Source organism: Trachypithecus francoisi, unplaced genomic scaffold, assembly GCF_009764315.1.
Source record: "Trachypithecus francoisi isolate TF-2019V2 unplaced genomic scaffold, Tfra_2.0 Lachesis_group10, whole genome shotgun sequence".
In the NCBI taxonomy this organism is placed as follows: domain Eukaryota; kingdom Metazoa; phylum Chordata; class Mammalia; order Primates; family Cercopithecidae; genus Trachypithecus; species Trachypithecus francoisi.
Window position 1 is genome coordinate 55,531,088 of NW_022681455.1, and position 16,019 is coordinate 55,547,106.

General features: G+C 33.9%; 1 protein-coding gene across 1 annotated transcript in view; it reads right to left on the reverse strand.

Annotated features, from left to right (window-relative positions):
• The window catches only part of HMGCLL1 (3-hydroxymethyl-3-methylglutaryl-CoA lyase like 1), a 150,174-nt gene that overhangs the window by 58,249 nt on the left and 75,906 nt on the right, over positions 1 to 16,019 (reverse strand). Inside the window, exons 6-7 of the mRNA XM_033217496.1 lie at positions 5,561 to 5,624; positions 1,877 to 2,065 (exon numbers count right to left, since the gene is read on the reverse strand). Of these exons, the coding sequence (XP_033073387.1) occupies positions 1,877 to 2,065; positions 5,561 to 5,624 (253 nt within the window). The remainder of the gene's footprint in view (positions 1 to 1,876; positions 2,066 to 5,560; positions 5,625 to 16,019) is intronic.

Below are 16,019 nucleotides of genomic sequence, written 5' to 3' on the forward strand. Positions count from 1 at the left end.
TGAACCCTAAACCCACATGAAGGTCTACAAAACACTGTGTAGTATAAAGAGATATGTCCTATTTCTCCTCTACTCATAGCCAAGCCATGAGACGTGAATATGCTTGCTCTCTCCCTTTATGGGGTGGATCTTTTGCTGATTCACCCTTTGACTGGGGGTGTGGTCTTTTGGGGAGTTCTGCCCTTACATATATTCTCATTCATGTTCCTCATCTGCTTGGGCCCAAGGTTGTTTCCTGTCCCCTGTATGGCTGTTATAAGATGGAAAAATGGACCAGAATTTCAGTCCAAATCTCTCAGAAAATAGAGACAATGCAGTTCAACCAATATAGCAAATTTCTTAAACCTTAATTTATCTGAATACATTAGTCTTCTTTTAGTTACTAGGACATAATCCTTTCCTTCCCCAAGGACTTTTGCTCAAATGATGTTTCATCAGCTTAAAACATTATTTTCACACACGTGCACACACACACAACACATACACACCATTTTAGGATTAGTTCCTTCTCATTCTTTAGATATGATTTCAACAATTGCTTCTTCAGATAGGCCTTCCTTAACCATTCAAACTGCATAGGGGTATCAGCAATGTTTTCTTACTTGGGCATTTTCAAGAGGCAGATATAGTCCAGAAGCAGAAGTTTGAGGTCCCATATCTTGTTCTATAGCCCTTCATCCTGAAGAGCTAAACTGTCATTCATTCTATAATAAGTACGCTACACAAATAAGTGATTACTCAAAGTATTAAAATATAGAAGATATATTCATACAGAGAAACGAGAGAGAGAGAGAGAGAGAGCCCTTCAGAAACAATAACTTCCAGTTGCAGCTGAACACAGGATCCGGAAGTGCTGCCTAGTTTTCTATTGTTTCAGAAACTAGAATACACAGGGAGGGAAAATTGTAAAAATTCCCATGCCCCAAAGACCATGAAATAACATTTTCTCTTTTCTCTGATTCAATAGAATGTTCCTTTCTTGCTTCCAGACGATAAATAAGGATTTGTTCACATATGTTACAAAGTCAAAATAAGCCCTTGTGGAACTTGATATCCCTATTGTTTTTTAACTTCTGCCAACCAACTGTATACTTTAGGACTGTGATATTAAGCTTTACATATTGGTTTTCAGCCTCCAACCAGAAAACTTTTATATAGTCCTATCTTTAGTTGTCAAAATCTTGGGTTCTGAGAATATCAAACAAATCATTTTTAGTGGCGTTTAAGAACCTGACATTAATTTTAAAATAATACTATTTTAATGCCACTTATATCTATTCTTTCAAATGAATACATTTAAAATAACACAGAATGTAATAAGCAATTCGTAGTCTTCCAATTTTCTAGATCTTTTCACTTTATCATATAATGAAATATACTTGATTAAAAAACATAAGTTCTGTCTAAAGTAAGCTTGCCAACATCAGGAAAACATTTTAAGCAAAATATACTATATTTCAGCACCATATCTTCCCATCATAGAGCATGAAATCACCAAAGCATTAGTTTCATGATTATGATAGTCTACTATTTTTATGTTTTGCACTGCTTAAAATGCCATCATATTTCAGTCTATTAAATGTTACGGTTGACAGAATATGGGAAGAGAAGCAGACATAACTCTGCTAAGATTAATACTTTTCAAAAGAACAGATTACAGATTTTATCAAATCAAATTAATAAGAGATCTTCATTGCCCTAAAAAAATGTGAAATTTACAAATATTTCCCAAGTACCTGTCATGTGAAGACACTGGTTAAAATTAGATTAATAATATTTTATAAAAATTGTAACAATACAACTCTCAGTATGTTTATATTACAGATAAAGATGAACACCCTATGTACACACATAACACACAAAGAGTACAAAATACCTGAAGGGCCGTAAGGATATTTGCTAAGGCTTGTCCATAGGTGTCATGACAGTGAACAGCAAGAGCACCCAGTGGGATTTCTTTCATCACACTTTCCAACATTCTTTTCATACTTCCTGGAGTTCCCACTCCAATTGTGTCTCCTAGAGAGATCTCATAACAACCCATGCTGTACAATCTCTTAGACACCTGTTGATAAAGGTGAAGTGCTAGTAAAATAATGGAAATGAAGAGACTCAAACCCTCTTGTGCCACAACTAACATCATCTAAAGGTAAAAAATTACAACTAAGACCAGTAATGTCCATGAAAAATATATAATGTATTTTCTGGTCTTTTTTTTTTTTTGGCTTATTCTAAACATTATAAAAGAATTTGATATTACTGCAATTACCTTTTTCTAATATTCAAGTTTGCCTTAGAGTCATATCTACCTTATCTTTTTATCCAGCTATTTGTTCCACTATGAAATTACAAGCTACAATGTCAATTATGGGAGGCGTATGTTTCTCAACACTATAATCAAACCAAAGCATTACAGATTTACTTTGGAAGTAGTATTTCTCAAGCTATTAGTTTAGGGGTCAAAAGATATCTATACAACTGACCCTTAAACTCCACAAGTTTGAACTCTGGATCCACTTGTACATGAATTTTTTTTAAAGTAACCATATTAAATTTTTTTTGGAGATTTTCAACAGTTTGAAAAACCTTGCAGACAAATCCCATAGCATAGAAATGTCAAAAAAAGTAAAAGGTATGTCATGAATATATAAAATATATATTAATACTAATCTATTTTTCTCGTTTACTATAAAATAATACAAATGTATTTTTAAAAGTTGAAATTTATCAAAACTCATGCACACAGACTGTAGATAGTGCCATTCTCATTTAAGAGAAATGTACATGTAATTCAATACTAAATCGTAACTGCATAAAATTAATTGTGATACATACTGTATTACTGTAATAATTTTGTAGCCACCTCCTAGTGCTATTCCAGTGAGCTCAAAATCCTGGTGATGCTAATCATCTCTATATGTACAGTTCATCTCTCCAGTAAATTGCATATCACAGTACAATGTGATGTCTTGCAGTTCTTATGTGTTTTTCATTATGTTTAGTGCAATACCATAAACCTTAACACCATGAAACTCACAAGAAGTGCAACTAGTGATGCTGGAAGTGCTCCCAAGAAGCAGAAAAAAGTCATGACATAAGAGAAAGCTGAATTGCTCAATATGCACCATAGATTGAGCTACATTTGCCCACCGTTTCAGGATAGCGAAAATCAAAATATGTGTTAATTGGTGGGTTACATTATCTATAAGGCTCCCACTAAACAGTAATCTATTAGTAGTTAAGTTTTGGGGAGCAAAAGTTATATCTAGATTTTTGACTGTGCGTGTGGAGTGTGGGGTCCCTAACCTCCAAATTGTTCAAGGATCAACTATATTAACTTCAGCTCTGTAAGTAGCTTTGCAACTGGTAGAGTCATTTAATATTTCTGGCCTAATTTTTTTGGCTCGTAGATATATATACTTTGAGGCAAATTACAAGATCTCTTCAAGCTGAATAATGTTACTTTCAAAGAGCAAGATGAATGCATAAAGGCAGCATGGTATTTAGACAAAGACATGGGTTCGGGAATCAGAGAAACCTGAATTTAAATCTCAGCTCCCACTCATCCTACTCATGTGACACTGGGCGGAAGGTTAGCCTACTTAAGCCTCAATCCCTAATCTGTAGAATACAGACAACAAAACACCTTCTTTTAGCATATTTTCTGAGCCTTGGTTACTTTGTTCTTAAAAAAAAAAAAAAAAAAGATAAAAACAATTTTAATAATGACGTGTTTGGTTGTAAAAGTGAAATGAGAATGTATAAAAGTCATTTGATACACAATCTGGCAAGTAATACTGATTCATTCATTCATTTCATATGTATTTCTTCAATGCCTATTTTATGCAGGCGCTGTGCTAGGTCCCAGGATATAATGGGGAAATGAATACTGACATGGCTCATGTTAATACAGATCCTTAAGTCAAGTGAGGATAGATCTTAGTCAACCCTACTGAGGAATAAATAAATACTCGCTAAAATAAGAATTTTCAAACAAAGAAACGAGTCTAACCTATGTGACAACTTGAAATAAAGTAAGCTTTATTATAAAGTGCTTGCTAACTCGTTGAAGAGGGTGAGAAGGAAGGATCTGAGAACAATGTACAAGGAAGAATATCAAATGCAAATGTTAATGGCTTCCAGGCAGCTGACATATAAAATGCAAAGAACATTCCAGGTCGGGAAAAAGCTAAATGCAAAGGACAGTGTAATGAGAAAGCAAAAACTGGGGAGGGAGACAATGAGGGGAAGGACCAAACTGTGAACAGAGTAATCAAAGTTTGAAGTAGTAATTTCAGAGAGAAGAGAGTGAGTTAAGCACAAAATGTATTAGAATCACACAAAAGGCCCCTTTAAGGTTTCTGGCCCTGAATTATTCCTGTTACATGACTCTGCAGTAGCACCTTAGGCATTCGGGTACAGAAATGGAGATCCTCACCCAAGGTGTGTGTGGTTCACTCCTATGTGGTGCATAGCAAAAGGAAGAAAGCAAGTCTGCTGGTAAGCAAAGGTGGATCAAGGTTTTGTGGGGCCAGCTTGAAGCCATACCCTTTGGAGGTATTCTTTAAAAATATATATATAGAATTGTGAATGCAAATTAATGTCAGGCCCTTGGAAGGGTCCCATGCAAGTAAAAATCTACAAAATATGAATGGTGTTATTTTATAGTATATGTGCCTCTGTGTGGAAGGATCTTGTGTAAATAATGATAAAAGGATAGTTTTCATTTGAAAAATCTGCAGTAGATTCCAAAAGTTCAAATGAAAGCACAAAAGAGGAATGGCTTTAAACTGAAAGTTTATCCTGCCTAAATTTGGATTTTCTTATAAGGCCATCTTCACTGCTTTGGTGCCAAATTTTTGACAAATTACTAAATTTGTCAAAATTAACCTTAAAAACAAGTCTACATTAATGTACTTTATATACAAATAAATGTCTGAGACAATCTAATATAATCTCAAAGACAGTGCATTTTGTACTCATTGGTATAAATAAATAATAAAGGACAGGAAGAAAATAAACCAGTAATCAGGGCCTTAATGACTATAATCTATTGTTGTAAAATTGTTCTAGAATAACAGCAACTTAATCACAGCAGTAAGATCTACAGGATCACAAAAGGACAAAAACACAAAAGTAGTGTATACGCTGATATAACGGGCCAAAGTATGCAGGAGAAAAATAGGGATGCTACCTAAGCAACCAAGGCAAAGTTTAAGGGTTTCTCCTCAAACTGCCCTGACATTCTGATGGAGATTGCAAAGGCCACTCACTACGTTATAACCACAGAAAAACAAAATTCATACTTTCATCCCTTCCACCTTTGAGCACCCAAATTGTAGGACTCAACTGTCCCTTAACGTTGAAAAGTAATAGCCAATGTATAGGACTTCAGTGTTAAAATGAAACTATTAGTTAAGTGATCAAATACGTCTTCAGGGCTCATCTCTTAATCTATGGCTTCATGCTATGCAGATTCAGTGAACAGTAAGAAACTCCACTTTTAAAAATAATATATATCATGTTACCATAAACCAAAAAAGCTGGAGATGTAGCTTACTTCTGTCACTTTTTGCGGTGTAATAATTCCTTCATATGGACAGCCCAGAGCACAAGACACATACCTAGATTAAAAATAGAGCCTTATAAATATGCATATGGTAAATAAGCCATTTCCATTTTATAACAAGAATTAGTCAAAACTGCATCAGGAAAATTTATTTTGCACTATCGCTTTATTATTATTTTATCCTTAGACCAAACCAAATAAAGTTTGAAGCATTTTCTATCAACTCACATTTTTATCTTTCTATAATAATTACAATTTGATACATGTATTCGATGACAGATGGGAATAATTAGTAAGTGATTATCTGGTAAAGTTATTCATACCATAGCAACATATTAACATTCAAAGCAGAAAATACTAGTGAAATATATGGTTTTATTTAAATAATTACATACACCCAACTGTTAAATATCCAGTCTTTGGAAACATACAGGGAGACCATGTAGAAGACTAACTGAATTTTTCTTCTTACTCTCATCTGGATATTTTGGCCTCATTTAGATACAGTCATTAATCATCCAAAGGTCCTGGAACTGGGCATAGCCTCAGAGTTCATTTTTTCTCTCTCTCTCATGGGTTTACCTAAATCATTCCAAACAGAAGAGTGTCTAATGTGTTTAGAAGGCTCAGAATAAAGATATTCCATAAGCTTCTTCGGTAACTCATTCTAATATAAAAAGTCAAGCTTTTCCTGCAAAGACAAAGATCCATTTTAATCTTAAATAAGTAAGCTTTAGGAAAAGCCTGCTTTAGCTATTTCCAGCTCAACATCAATACCATTTTATTAAACTTACTTCAGAAATGTTTACAATTCTTGTACTGAAATAATGCATAATGAGTATGATATTTAGGAATGAATGAAGCAGGCTACATAAAAGATAGAAGGATGGTGGGAAATGAGGCTGGAGATCGAATACGGGGCCTACAATATGAAAGGGTTTAGAAAGCAGAGCCTTTGAATGCCATTCCAAGTTGTCTGGACTTTGAGATCACTCAAAATTGTTTTGAGGCACTGAAAATTATTAGGTAAGGTAGTGGCAAGATCAGATTTCTTTCCCAGAAATATAACTCTGTGGGGGCAGTGGAAGCAGATACCAGAGAAAAGGTAGAGGCAAAAACACAAGATAATATCCTATTTCTTTAATTCTAATATGCTATTGATTGGAAGATGCACTATGAAATTCCTAACAGTCTTTGGAGTAGAAAAATAAAATACATATTCAATGATTCAGTACATAGCCATTGATTCGAAGATGTAACCAAATTAGGTTACAGAAATTATGGAAGTGTTAAACTGTCAATTAAAATATGTTTTAGTATTAAGTAGTTTTATAAGCCATTCAAGCAGTTATGAGGGATAGGAAAGGATAAAAGGGGATAAACTCAAGTAAAATTTGAAAGTTATGCTGAACAGGAAGCTCATCGCTCTGCTATTCCAGTCACTATAATCTAAGTTTATGTTTTAGATAATCTGTAAATTTAATCAAGATGTGTGAAAATAAAATGTTCTTAAATGAACATAACACTGGAGAAGGTGGCTAAGGATGGAAAAGGAGAAAAAGTTTTAATACAAATGTAATGATTACAATAACATGCTAATATATAAATACATTGATTTTGGAATCCAAAGCATCTAGATGTGAGTAAATGGAAAATCCAAGCTATTTACTTACATGTTCTCCTTCTAAATGTGAAAAACAAAATAAAACAAATGCAAAACAAAACAAACCTCTCCTGCATTTCTAAATTATTATTTGGCCACAGCTACCACTTTATTGATAGAACCTTAACTTTCTATGTGGGCATTTTTATTTATTCACACTTTCCCTCCAGGACATTTCCATGCCTCTGTCTCTGCGATCTTCACACTCTGTTGCATTTCATGTTCATATGCTCTTCCCTATCTTGTGAGGGAACACTGCTTTGATCTAGTCACACATGGGACTACTTTCTCCAAAGCTAAAGCAATGGTTCTCAATTATGTTCCCTTAACTGTATACTTTAACATTCTAAAGCAGAGGTTGGTACACTAAGGCCCAGAGACCAAATTCTGCCTATCACTCTTTTACAAATAACATTGTATTAGAATACAGCCATGCCCATCTGTTTGCATACTTACCTATGGCTGCTTTTACACTACAGCAGAGTTGAGCAGTTGCAACAGAAATCATCTGACCCACAACACCTAAAACGTTATTATCTGGAACTTTACAGAAAAAGTTTGCCAACCCTTTCTAAAGAAGTCAAGCTACTTTTCCTGAGTGAGAAAAGGCCTCTACCGTCATGAATATGAACTGAATTCTCTTCTTTGACAAGTGGCCAAAGCCAGCTTCTGGACTTCTGCTCTTCTCTAACAATATATTACAGTAGTTCTCAACTTTGCCTGCACAGAGTCACCTTGGTGCTTTAAAAAAGACAAACACTGATGCTTAGGATATGTTCCTAAACATTTAAACCAGAAACCTAGGGAATGAAATCCAACCACCAATATATTCTTTTATATAATTTTTAAAGTTCTATTATACTGTCAACATCAAAAATCACTCAACTATTAGCAATACTGCATCACCTGGATTGCCCTACTGATTCCTTTGTGTAAAAAGTTGTATTACATGGACCTGACAGTATCTAACTAATCTCAGGAATTTCCTCACTATTATGCCATAATATTTTTGTTCAGCTTTGATTGCCTGGTGGTTAAGTTTTACCCAGACCCATTCCAAATAATTTCTACTTTTCTGAAGCTGCAAACTCCTATTGCTCCATTTATTTTTTTTCATCTTATCCCTTACTTCTGGTTCAATGTTTTTGACTTAACTGAATACTTTAGTAGTTCTTTCAGCAAGAGTCTAAATGGTAGATGTTGCAGACTGTTTTGTCAGCAAATGGTTTTATTTCATCTTCATTCTTGACCAATAGTTTGACTAGGTATAAAATTCTATGTTGACAGTTATCTTGGCACATTGAATATATTATTTTACTGTCTTTGGTCTCAGTTATTGCTGATAGGAATTTTACTGTCAAGCTAATTCTTTTATGGTAATCTATTTTTTTCTCTACTGTTTTTGGGATTATCTGTTTCTGTCTTATCTGCATTTTACTATTAGCTATCTCAGGATTTGCTATACTTCTTCAATATTAACATTAGCGCTTTTCCTAATTTTTAGAAAATTCTCAAGGTACTACCTTTTCAAACGCATTTCTCATATCTATTTTCTCTGTTTACTCCATATGGAAATTCTATTAGGCATTGTCTACTAACCTCACTTTTACAGTTTCTATTAATTTATTTTTCTGGGCCTCATTCTTACAATTTTCTCAAATCTTAATTGCAGGCTAAGCTGCACTTAATCTGCTGTTCCCTTTGGTTACATGTAATCTGCTGTTCAATTAATCCATTTGCTTTTGTATTTTAATGAATATATTTCCATTTATAATATTTCGTTTTGTCAAATACTAATTTTGTTTTCTGTAAAGATCTGTTCTTATGGTCTTCCTTTGCCTCTATGAACATTTCACATGGTTAATTTATAATCATTTTCAGGTTGTTCTGTTACCTTCTGTTCTGCTATAATTTTTTTTTCTGTTGTCTCCTGTGTTTGTTTTCCTTGTCTTAAGTTAGCTTGTTTTCTCATGTGCTTTATAGTTTTTACTGTGAGTGCCTTTTCATGGTGATTTTAGTTTCTGTAGGAATTCTATGAGCATCTTGAATTATTTAAGTGATCCTATCAAAAGAATCTGATTGCTTTCTGCCCTTACCCTGTGGAATTTATCAATTCTTGAACAAATTTCTACCTTAATTTCTCAATTTGGGTTTCCACAATACTCATGTGTCACAAATCCACAACCCATAAAAATAGCTGGCATGGATCTCAATAACTGTGCATTGGCAAGGAGGTGCTGCCAGACTCCAAGACATAGTTCCAAATGCATACCTTAGCAGAGCATCGAATTTTTCTCATGTAGATATTAAAATCCCATTATCACACTACTAGGTACTCTTTCTGGGATAGATACCCCCATATGCTTCTATGGTATCAGCCTACATGATTACCACATTTTCATTGATGAAACCTGAGACGTTTTTTCTTTTTCTGAGCTAGGTGATATGTTTTAAAAGTTATAAAATTTCTGTGTGTAATGAGAATGGAAAAGTCGGTCTATGGGTTAGCTAAGTCCTGCATAGTCCCTCTCGCTCACCATTATGCCCATAACCCCAGGATCAACCCCAAAGTTCCTCATGTATATTACAAGCTTGATGCATTCACATAGCATATTTAGTTAAACATGTCTGAAGTGGTCATCATCCCTATTTCTCTCACATAAACCTGTTTCTCCTGCATTTGCCATTAAAAAAAATTACATAGTTATTCTCAGGGTCAGTCCTGCTAAGTCACTTGATGGTCACCTTTGTGAACTTATTCCATAACCAAAGGTTAGCTGATTCCTCCCCTCTAGCCTCTGCGGCATTTAGCCTCTGCCAGCAGCAGCTTGAGTGTACAGAACCATTCCCAAGAACCCTCTCCTAAATGCTCTCCTTGTTTCTAGTCCCATGTCTCTCCATTTTGCTTCAATTTCTAATGTCAAAATTATATTCTTAGAGCATGGGTCCGATTACATATTTTTCCACTTTGAAAATCTTTAATGACTTGCTATTTTTTACTGAATAAACTGGTGTTCAAGTTTAGCAATCTGTGAAACTCCAATCTAACCTTCTACCTTTCTTTTACTATACATCCACAAAAACTTTATTTCAGTAAAAGTAAACTTCTTTCTATTACCCAAACCTTTCCTGAGATTTCTCTTCACTGTGTCTTTGCTCTTTGTAGATTCCCTGCCCTGCCTGAAAAAGCCGTTATTTTGATTATGTTTCCATATATTCATATATTTTTAATGACTTCATTATACTGGTAACTTCTTTATGAAATTTCTCTAAATCACCCCAGAGATTAGAATTACTTTAAAATTAAATAGTATGTATCTTTATCTCTCTTAATGTACTTATTGGTTTCGGCAGTACAATAATTATTTTTGAACATATTATATTTTCCCAGTCTGCTAAAAACTCTTTGAAGTTATGCTAAATTTTCATTTTCACAGCCCACATGGTATCACAAGACAGTACGTTGTTTAAAACAAATATAGGTGCCCCTCAGTGTCTGTGGGAGATTCTCCCTATATACTTTAAATCATCTCTAGATTACTTGTAATACCAATACAATGTAAATACTATGTAAGTAGCTGCTATACTGTATTTTTATTTTTATTTTAAATTATTTTTTAAAATATTTTGGATTCATAGTCATCCCTATATGTAGAACCTGTGAATATTGAGTGCCTACTATATTCAATTGCTATTTCTTGTATGAATTAATACACAAATATGTCAGTTAAAATGTCATTTTCACTTTCTGAATGTTTGTCTAAGACATTCCTAATTTTTAAAGTAAAAAAATAGGTAAGGGTTATTTATGTTCTAAATCCTGTAACCAGAGATAATAGCACATATCTGAGAGATCAGAACTTGAAATCCATTTTTTAAACATTATTCAGATGGCATAGTAATCATCAATCATATTGAAATTAATCTTGCTAAAATTAACAAAAAACACAGCATTACAATAAATCCTGTGGAAATGAATATGAATTGTTTTATTTGTATTTGTGCTAGTTGAGGTCATTTTTTAACAGTCTGTAAAAACATGATATAAAACAAGACTTGAAGTGTTTCAGTCTTTAATAACCTTACCTAGAAGAACTAAATCACGAAAAAGAATCTACAGTTAGGCCTTATCCCAGCCTACTTTCTCACAATTATCCCATGTTCCTCCAATCATCCTGGCAAAAATTGAAACAAAAAGTATAAAAAAAAGCCATGTATAAATGTCACAAACATTTGGAGTGGAGTCAACTATTGCTTATTCTCAGAAAATAACAATGCCAGGAGTGATGAAATTACATGTAATCTCAAATAAAGGGAATTAAGATATATAAACATAGGAGCTACTTTGCTACATTCATGTGGAATACACCATTCTATAAGCAACACAAAGCAACATGCCATTATTATTAAGTGAATGAACAATACATGTTGAGAGCCTGTAATATATTTATCACTGTGGATAACATAAAAATTAAAGACTGTTTCATGGCATCAATGAGTAATTCTGCTAAGATTCAATTTTTGCTCTAGAATACTTGACTGATTTTATTTCTCCTAAGCCTACTGTTAGAATACCATGTATTAAAAAATCTTCTGTATAAACTGTGATCTCTCTATAAATATATGCAAAGTTTAAAACAAAATTTTCATGTAATATCTTACTTTACATATAGTTTTGTTCCTAAAACTGTATATGCCTGTGAGGTTAATTAATTTATCTGCTTAGTTCCTGATGAAACTAAGAAGTAAATTTGTATTCAAATTAGAATTCAAATTAGAATTTTAGGGTTTTCTTGGAAAGAAAATGGCATAACCTCCTTCAGCCGTTCATCCTTGGAAAAGTTGCTGTATAAAATATTTAAACATATGTGGGGCTAGACATTTGCTTACAATTTTGTAATCTCCACAATAAATCCATTTTACCAAGGGAAAACCTGAGTCTCAAGTAAATTAAATAGGTTGCAGAATACAAATAGAGTAAACTGCTGAACTAGGCTTTAAAACCAAACTCTCTGTCCAACTTGAAGCTGGGTCTTTGTACTACATCAAATGAGCTGTTTACAATGAGAAAGCTTCCTGTGTCAAGCTCAGATTTCCACACTACAAGCTCAGACCTGGGAAGCCAGACATAGAGACTGGTTCAGACTAACTTTTAAATTATCTTTACCTTGATCTTATTTTCTGCCATACCTTTTAAAACTTTCTATACCTTTTTGCTCTGTCTTTCCACTCTAATTGATAAACTACCTCATTTGATCCTTTGTGTTTTTGCCTCTTAAAATGATGAATCCTTGGAGTAATTTTTAGTTAAATGGCCTCAGTCCCACCCAGAGCCATGTGGAAAGGTGTTAAGAGTCCCATACTGGTAGAGTAGCCTTTAATTTCTGCAGTCTCAGTTACGTGCAGTTAACCATGGTCTGAAAATAAGAAATGGAAAATTCCAGAATAATCAATTCATAAGTTTAAAATTGTAGGGCACTCTGAATAACATGATGTAATCTCATATCATGCTGTTTGAGATGTGACTCTTCCCTTTGACCAGCACCATGCTGTAGATGCACCTAGCCCATTAGTCACTTAATGGTTCTCTCAGTTATGAGATCAACTGTATCTCAGTACTTGTGTTTAGATAACCCTTATTTTACTTAATGATGGGCCCAAAGCCTAAAAGTAGTGAAGTTGGCAACTTAGATGTGCCAAAAAGAATCTGCAAAGTGCATCCTTTAAGTAAAATGAGGAAAGTTTTTAACTTAAAAAAATATTGTATGCTGAGGTTGCTAACATCTATGGTAAGAATATTAAACTCCTATCAATAGAATTGTGAAGAGGGAAAAAATAAATTCATGCTGGTTTTGCTGTCGTACCACAAACTACAAAAATCACAGCCACAGTATGTGATAAGCTCTTAGTTAAGATGGGAAAGACATTAAATTTGTGTGTGGAAAACATGAACAGAAAACATGTTCTGACTGAGGACCATGTGTTGTACCAGAAAGCATTGAACCTGTAAGACTTCAGCAAGGGATCTCCTGAAACTGGTGACCCCAAGCCATTACTGCAGGTAAAGGGTATTAACACAGATTCAGGAATAGGTTTGGACTCAAATATACAAAAATTACTGGAGAGGCTACATCTGCAGATTAAACTTTATTATACATATGTATGTAAAGGATAAAAACAGTATATATAGGGTTTGGTATAATACTATCCACAGTTTCAAGCATCCACTGGGGGTCTTGGAATACATCTCCTGCAGACAAGGGGGACTACTGTAAGTATTCTTTGGGACAATTCTAAATGGTACCTGCATGGCAGACTCCCTGCTCCCCAAACCCTCAAACTAAACCCAACTCAAAATCTGAATATGTTCCCAATGATCTGGGCCAGACACTTCAGGTAATATTTCAGGTACCATTTTATGATGACTTATATTGTTTGTTCTTCAGGAGAGATTTGTAAAATAGTCTCTCTTTTAAATAGCATGATTATGTACAAAATGTTATTTTATTCACCAAATTAAACCAATGTAGTTCCAGAGACTTTTCTCAGCGTTCTGTATTTCCCGGCTTTTGACTCTGTCTCTAACTAGCCAAGCTCTCAAATTTTTAATGATCCACTTAAATCTCTGAGACCTGAAACCTACATCACTGTGCAGTTTGTTCTCTTATGTTCAATATGAAAGACATTTCGTTTCATAGCTCCCACATATTTTATTTTATAAACTTCAATAGCATGTCTGCTTTTAAAAAACAATAAAAAAGCATCATTGTTAAATTCAGCTACTAGAAATGAAACTAATTTTGCCTGTTTGATCTAGTGCTAAAACTTTAATTGCCACTTTTTTTTTTGGCCTATCCACTCAAAATATTTAGCTTCTAGGTTGTCTGTACAGTTGATTGATGAGTGTAGAAGTGAGAATTTCAGAGGACTGGCCACATGAAATGATGGGTGGAAAAGGCATTCCAAAGATCAGTAAGTTTGAGAAACTCAGTCCACCACAGCCGTCTTCCAGCCCTAGTTTAAAGAAGTCCTATATTTGGAAGGCCTGGTTAACATAGATAACCATGTTTAATCCAGGTGTCCGCAAATTTTTGAACCATGAATTCTCCCCTTACCTTTACCTCCACTACTGTTTTAATTTTAATGTAACCCTACTCAACATGTTGAGTAATGCTTTGGGAGAATCTGATTAGATATTTCCAAGGTAGAGCTCTGAGCTTGACCCATTTCAATCCCTAACTACATTTTTAAAATAAATTTTTGATTCAATTTTGAATTAATTGAGGAATGCCTAAGATTAAGTATGTTTTCTACTGAATTATTTTGAAACCATTGAATAAGATTAAATACAAATTTATCGAATGCTTAGTATTTCCGAACTTTATTCAGAGTACTTCTTCCAGGTATGCTTTGTGTTCTAATTTCATATGAATAGTGTTTCTAAATAAAAGTAAATTTCTAAATGCTTTTAAGGAATTCATAGCAAAGTTAACGTCATGATAAAACCTTCTAAATGTTCATTTTTCTATTTCATATGTTGCACAACTCTCTTTACATATTTATTAAATTCACTTTGTTACATACTTGTTTCACATTGACATCATATATAATGAAAGAAAAAGCATGTAAACAGTAATTTTAAATTATTGTAAGTGACTGTATGGACTATGAACATATACCATTCAACCACTATCTGTGCTGAATTAATTTCACACCTTGGGGACACCATTAACTTTCTTGAAATTATTTGCGTAAATTACAATTCTACTTCTTGCCCAGGTATGGCAGGGTATACTCTAGCAAGAGAATATTTAATAACAAAAAAGTATTAATGCTAATTTCATGAGAAATTATTAAACACATTCTTACCTCAAAATGTCTAAATGAAAGCTAGTTAGACACAACTGCACAAACCCAGCTTACAAATATTAACTGCTGCTGGGTATGTGCTATTCTGGCACACAGCAGTGCCAGAATAATATATAAAGCTTAAAAAGTATAAACCCTTAAACCATATGTATGAAAGAAAATAGCTTTAACATATGTCTTATTTTTAGAGTTTTATGCACCATATTTTGGTGGTACATAATGATTGAATCATTCTTCCAGACCTAGGCCTCAACTGAACAATAGAATTTGGAAAGGAACTTCTGCGGGCAGCTTCTTGCTGCCCACTTACAAGAATATGATGCTATAAATGCAAGTGTACCATAGAGGCAGATCATCCAATGGAAGGGATTTGATGCTTTGTCATAAGAAATGCTGGCTACTAGTCACAGTGTACTTAAAAATGGAGCCCTAAATAAGGAGACTCATTATCTCACTCAATAAGACTGCTATCTTCAGGGTCAGGATCTGAGTCCATACTGAGATTCTCCATTAGACAAGGAGAACAGGAAACACAAACTCAATGCAATGTGACCTAGATGATTTGGCTAACTCAGCAAGTAGGTTGCAAGTTTTTGAATACATGTGTTTAGTTATAAATTATCTCTCAAAGAGAAAAAATAGTGTTTTGAAGGAGAATACTGTGCCCTGACTTCATGGCACTTGGGAAGATTGACATTTTAAAGGACGAGAATCATACAGAGCTGAACCAGTTAAAAAAATAAGAAGAAGAAGAAATAAGAAATAAAAAAATAAGAAGTTCCTTACATTGAGGATCTTTCATCAAAGAAATTCTTCATGATTAAATGTAATGTAATGTAATGCATTAAATAGTAATGCAATCCCTTTGGAAGCATTTAAGACCAAATTAAATTTCACTGGTTTTGGATAAGAAGAAAG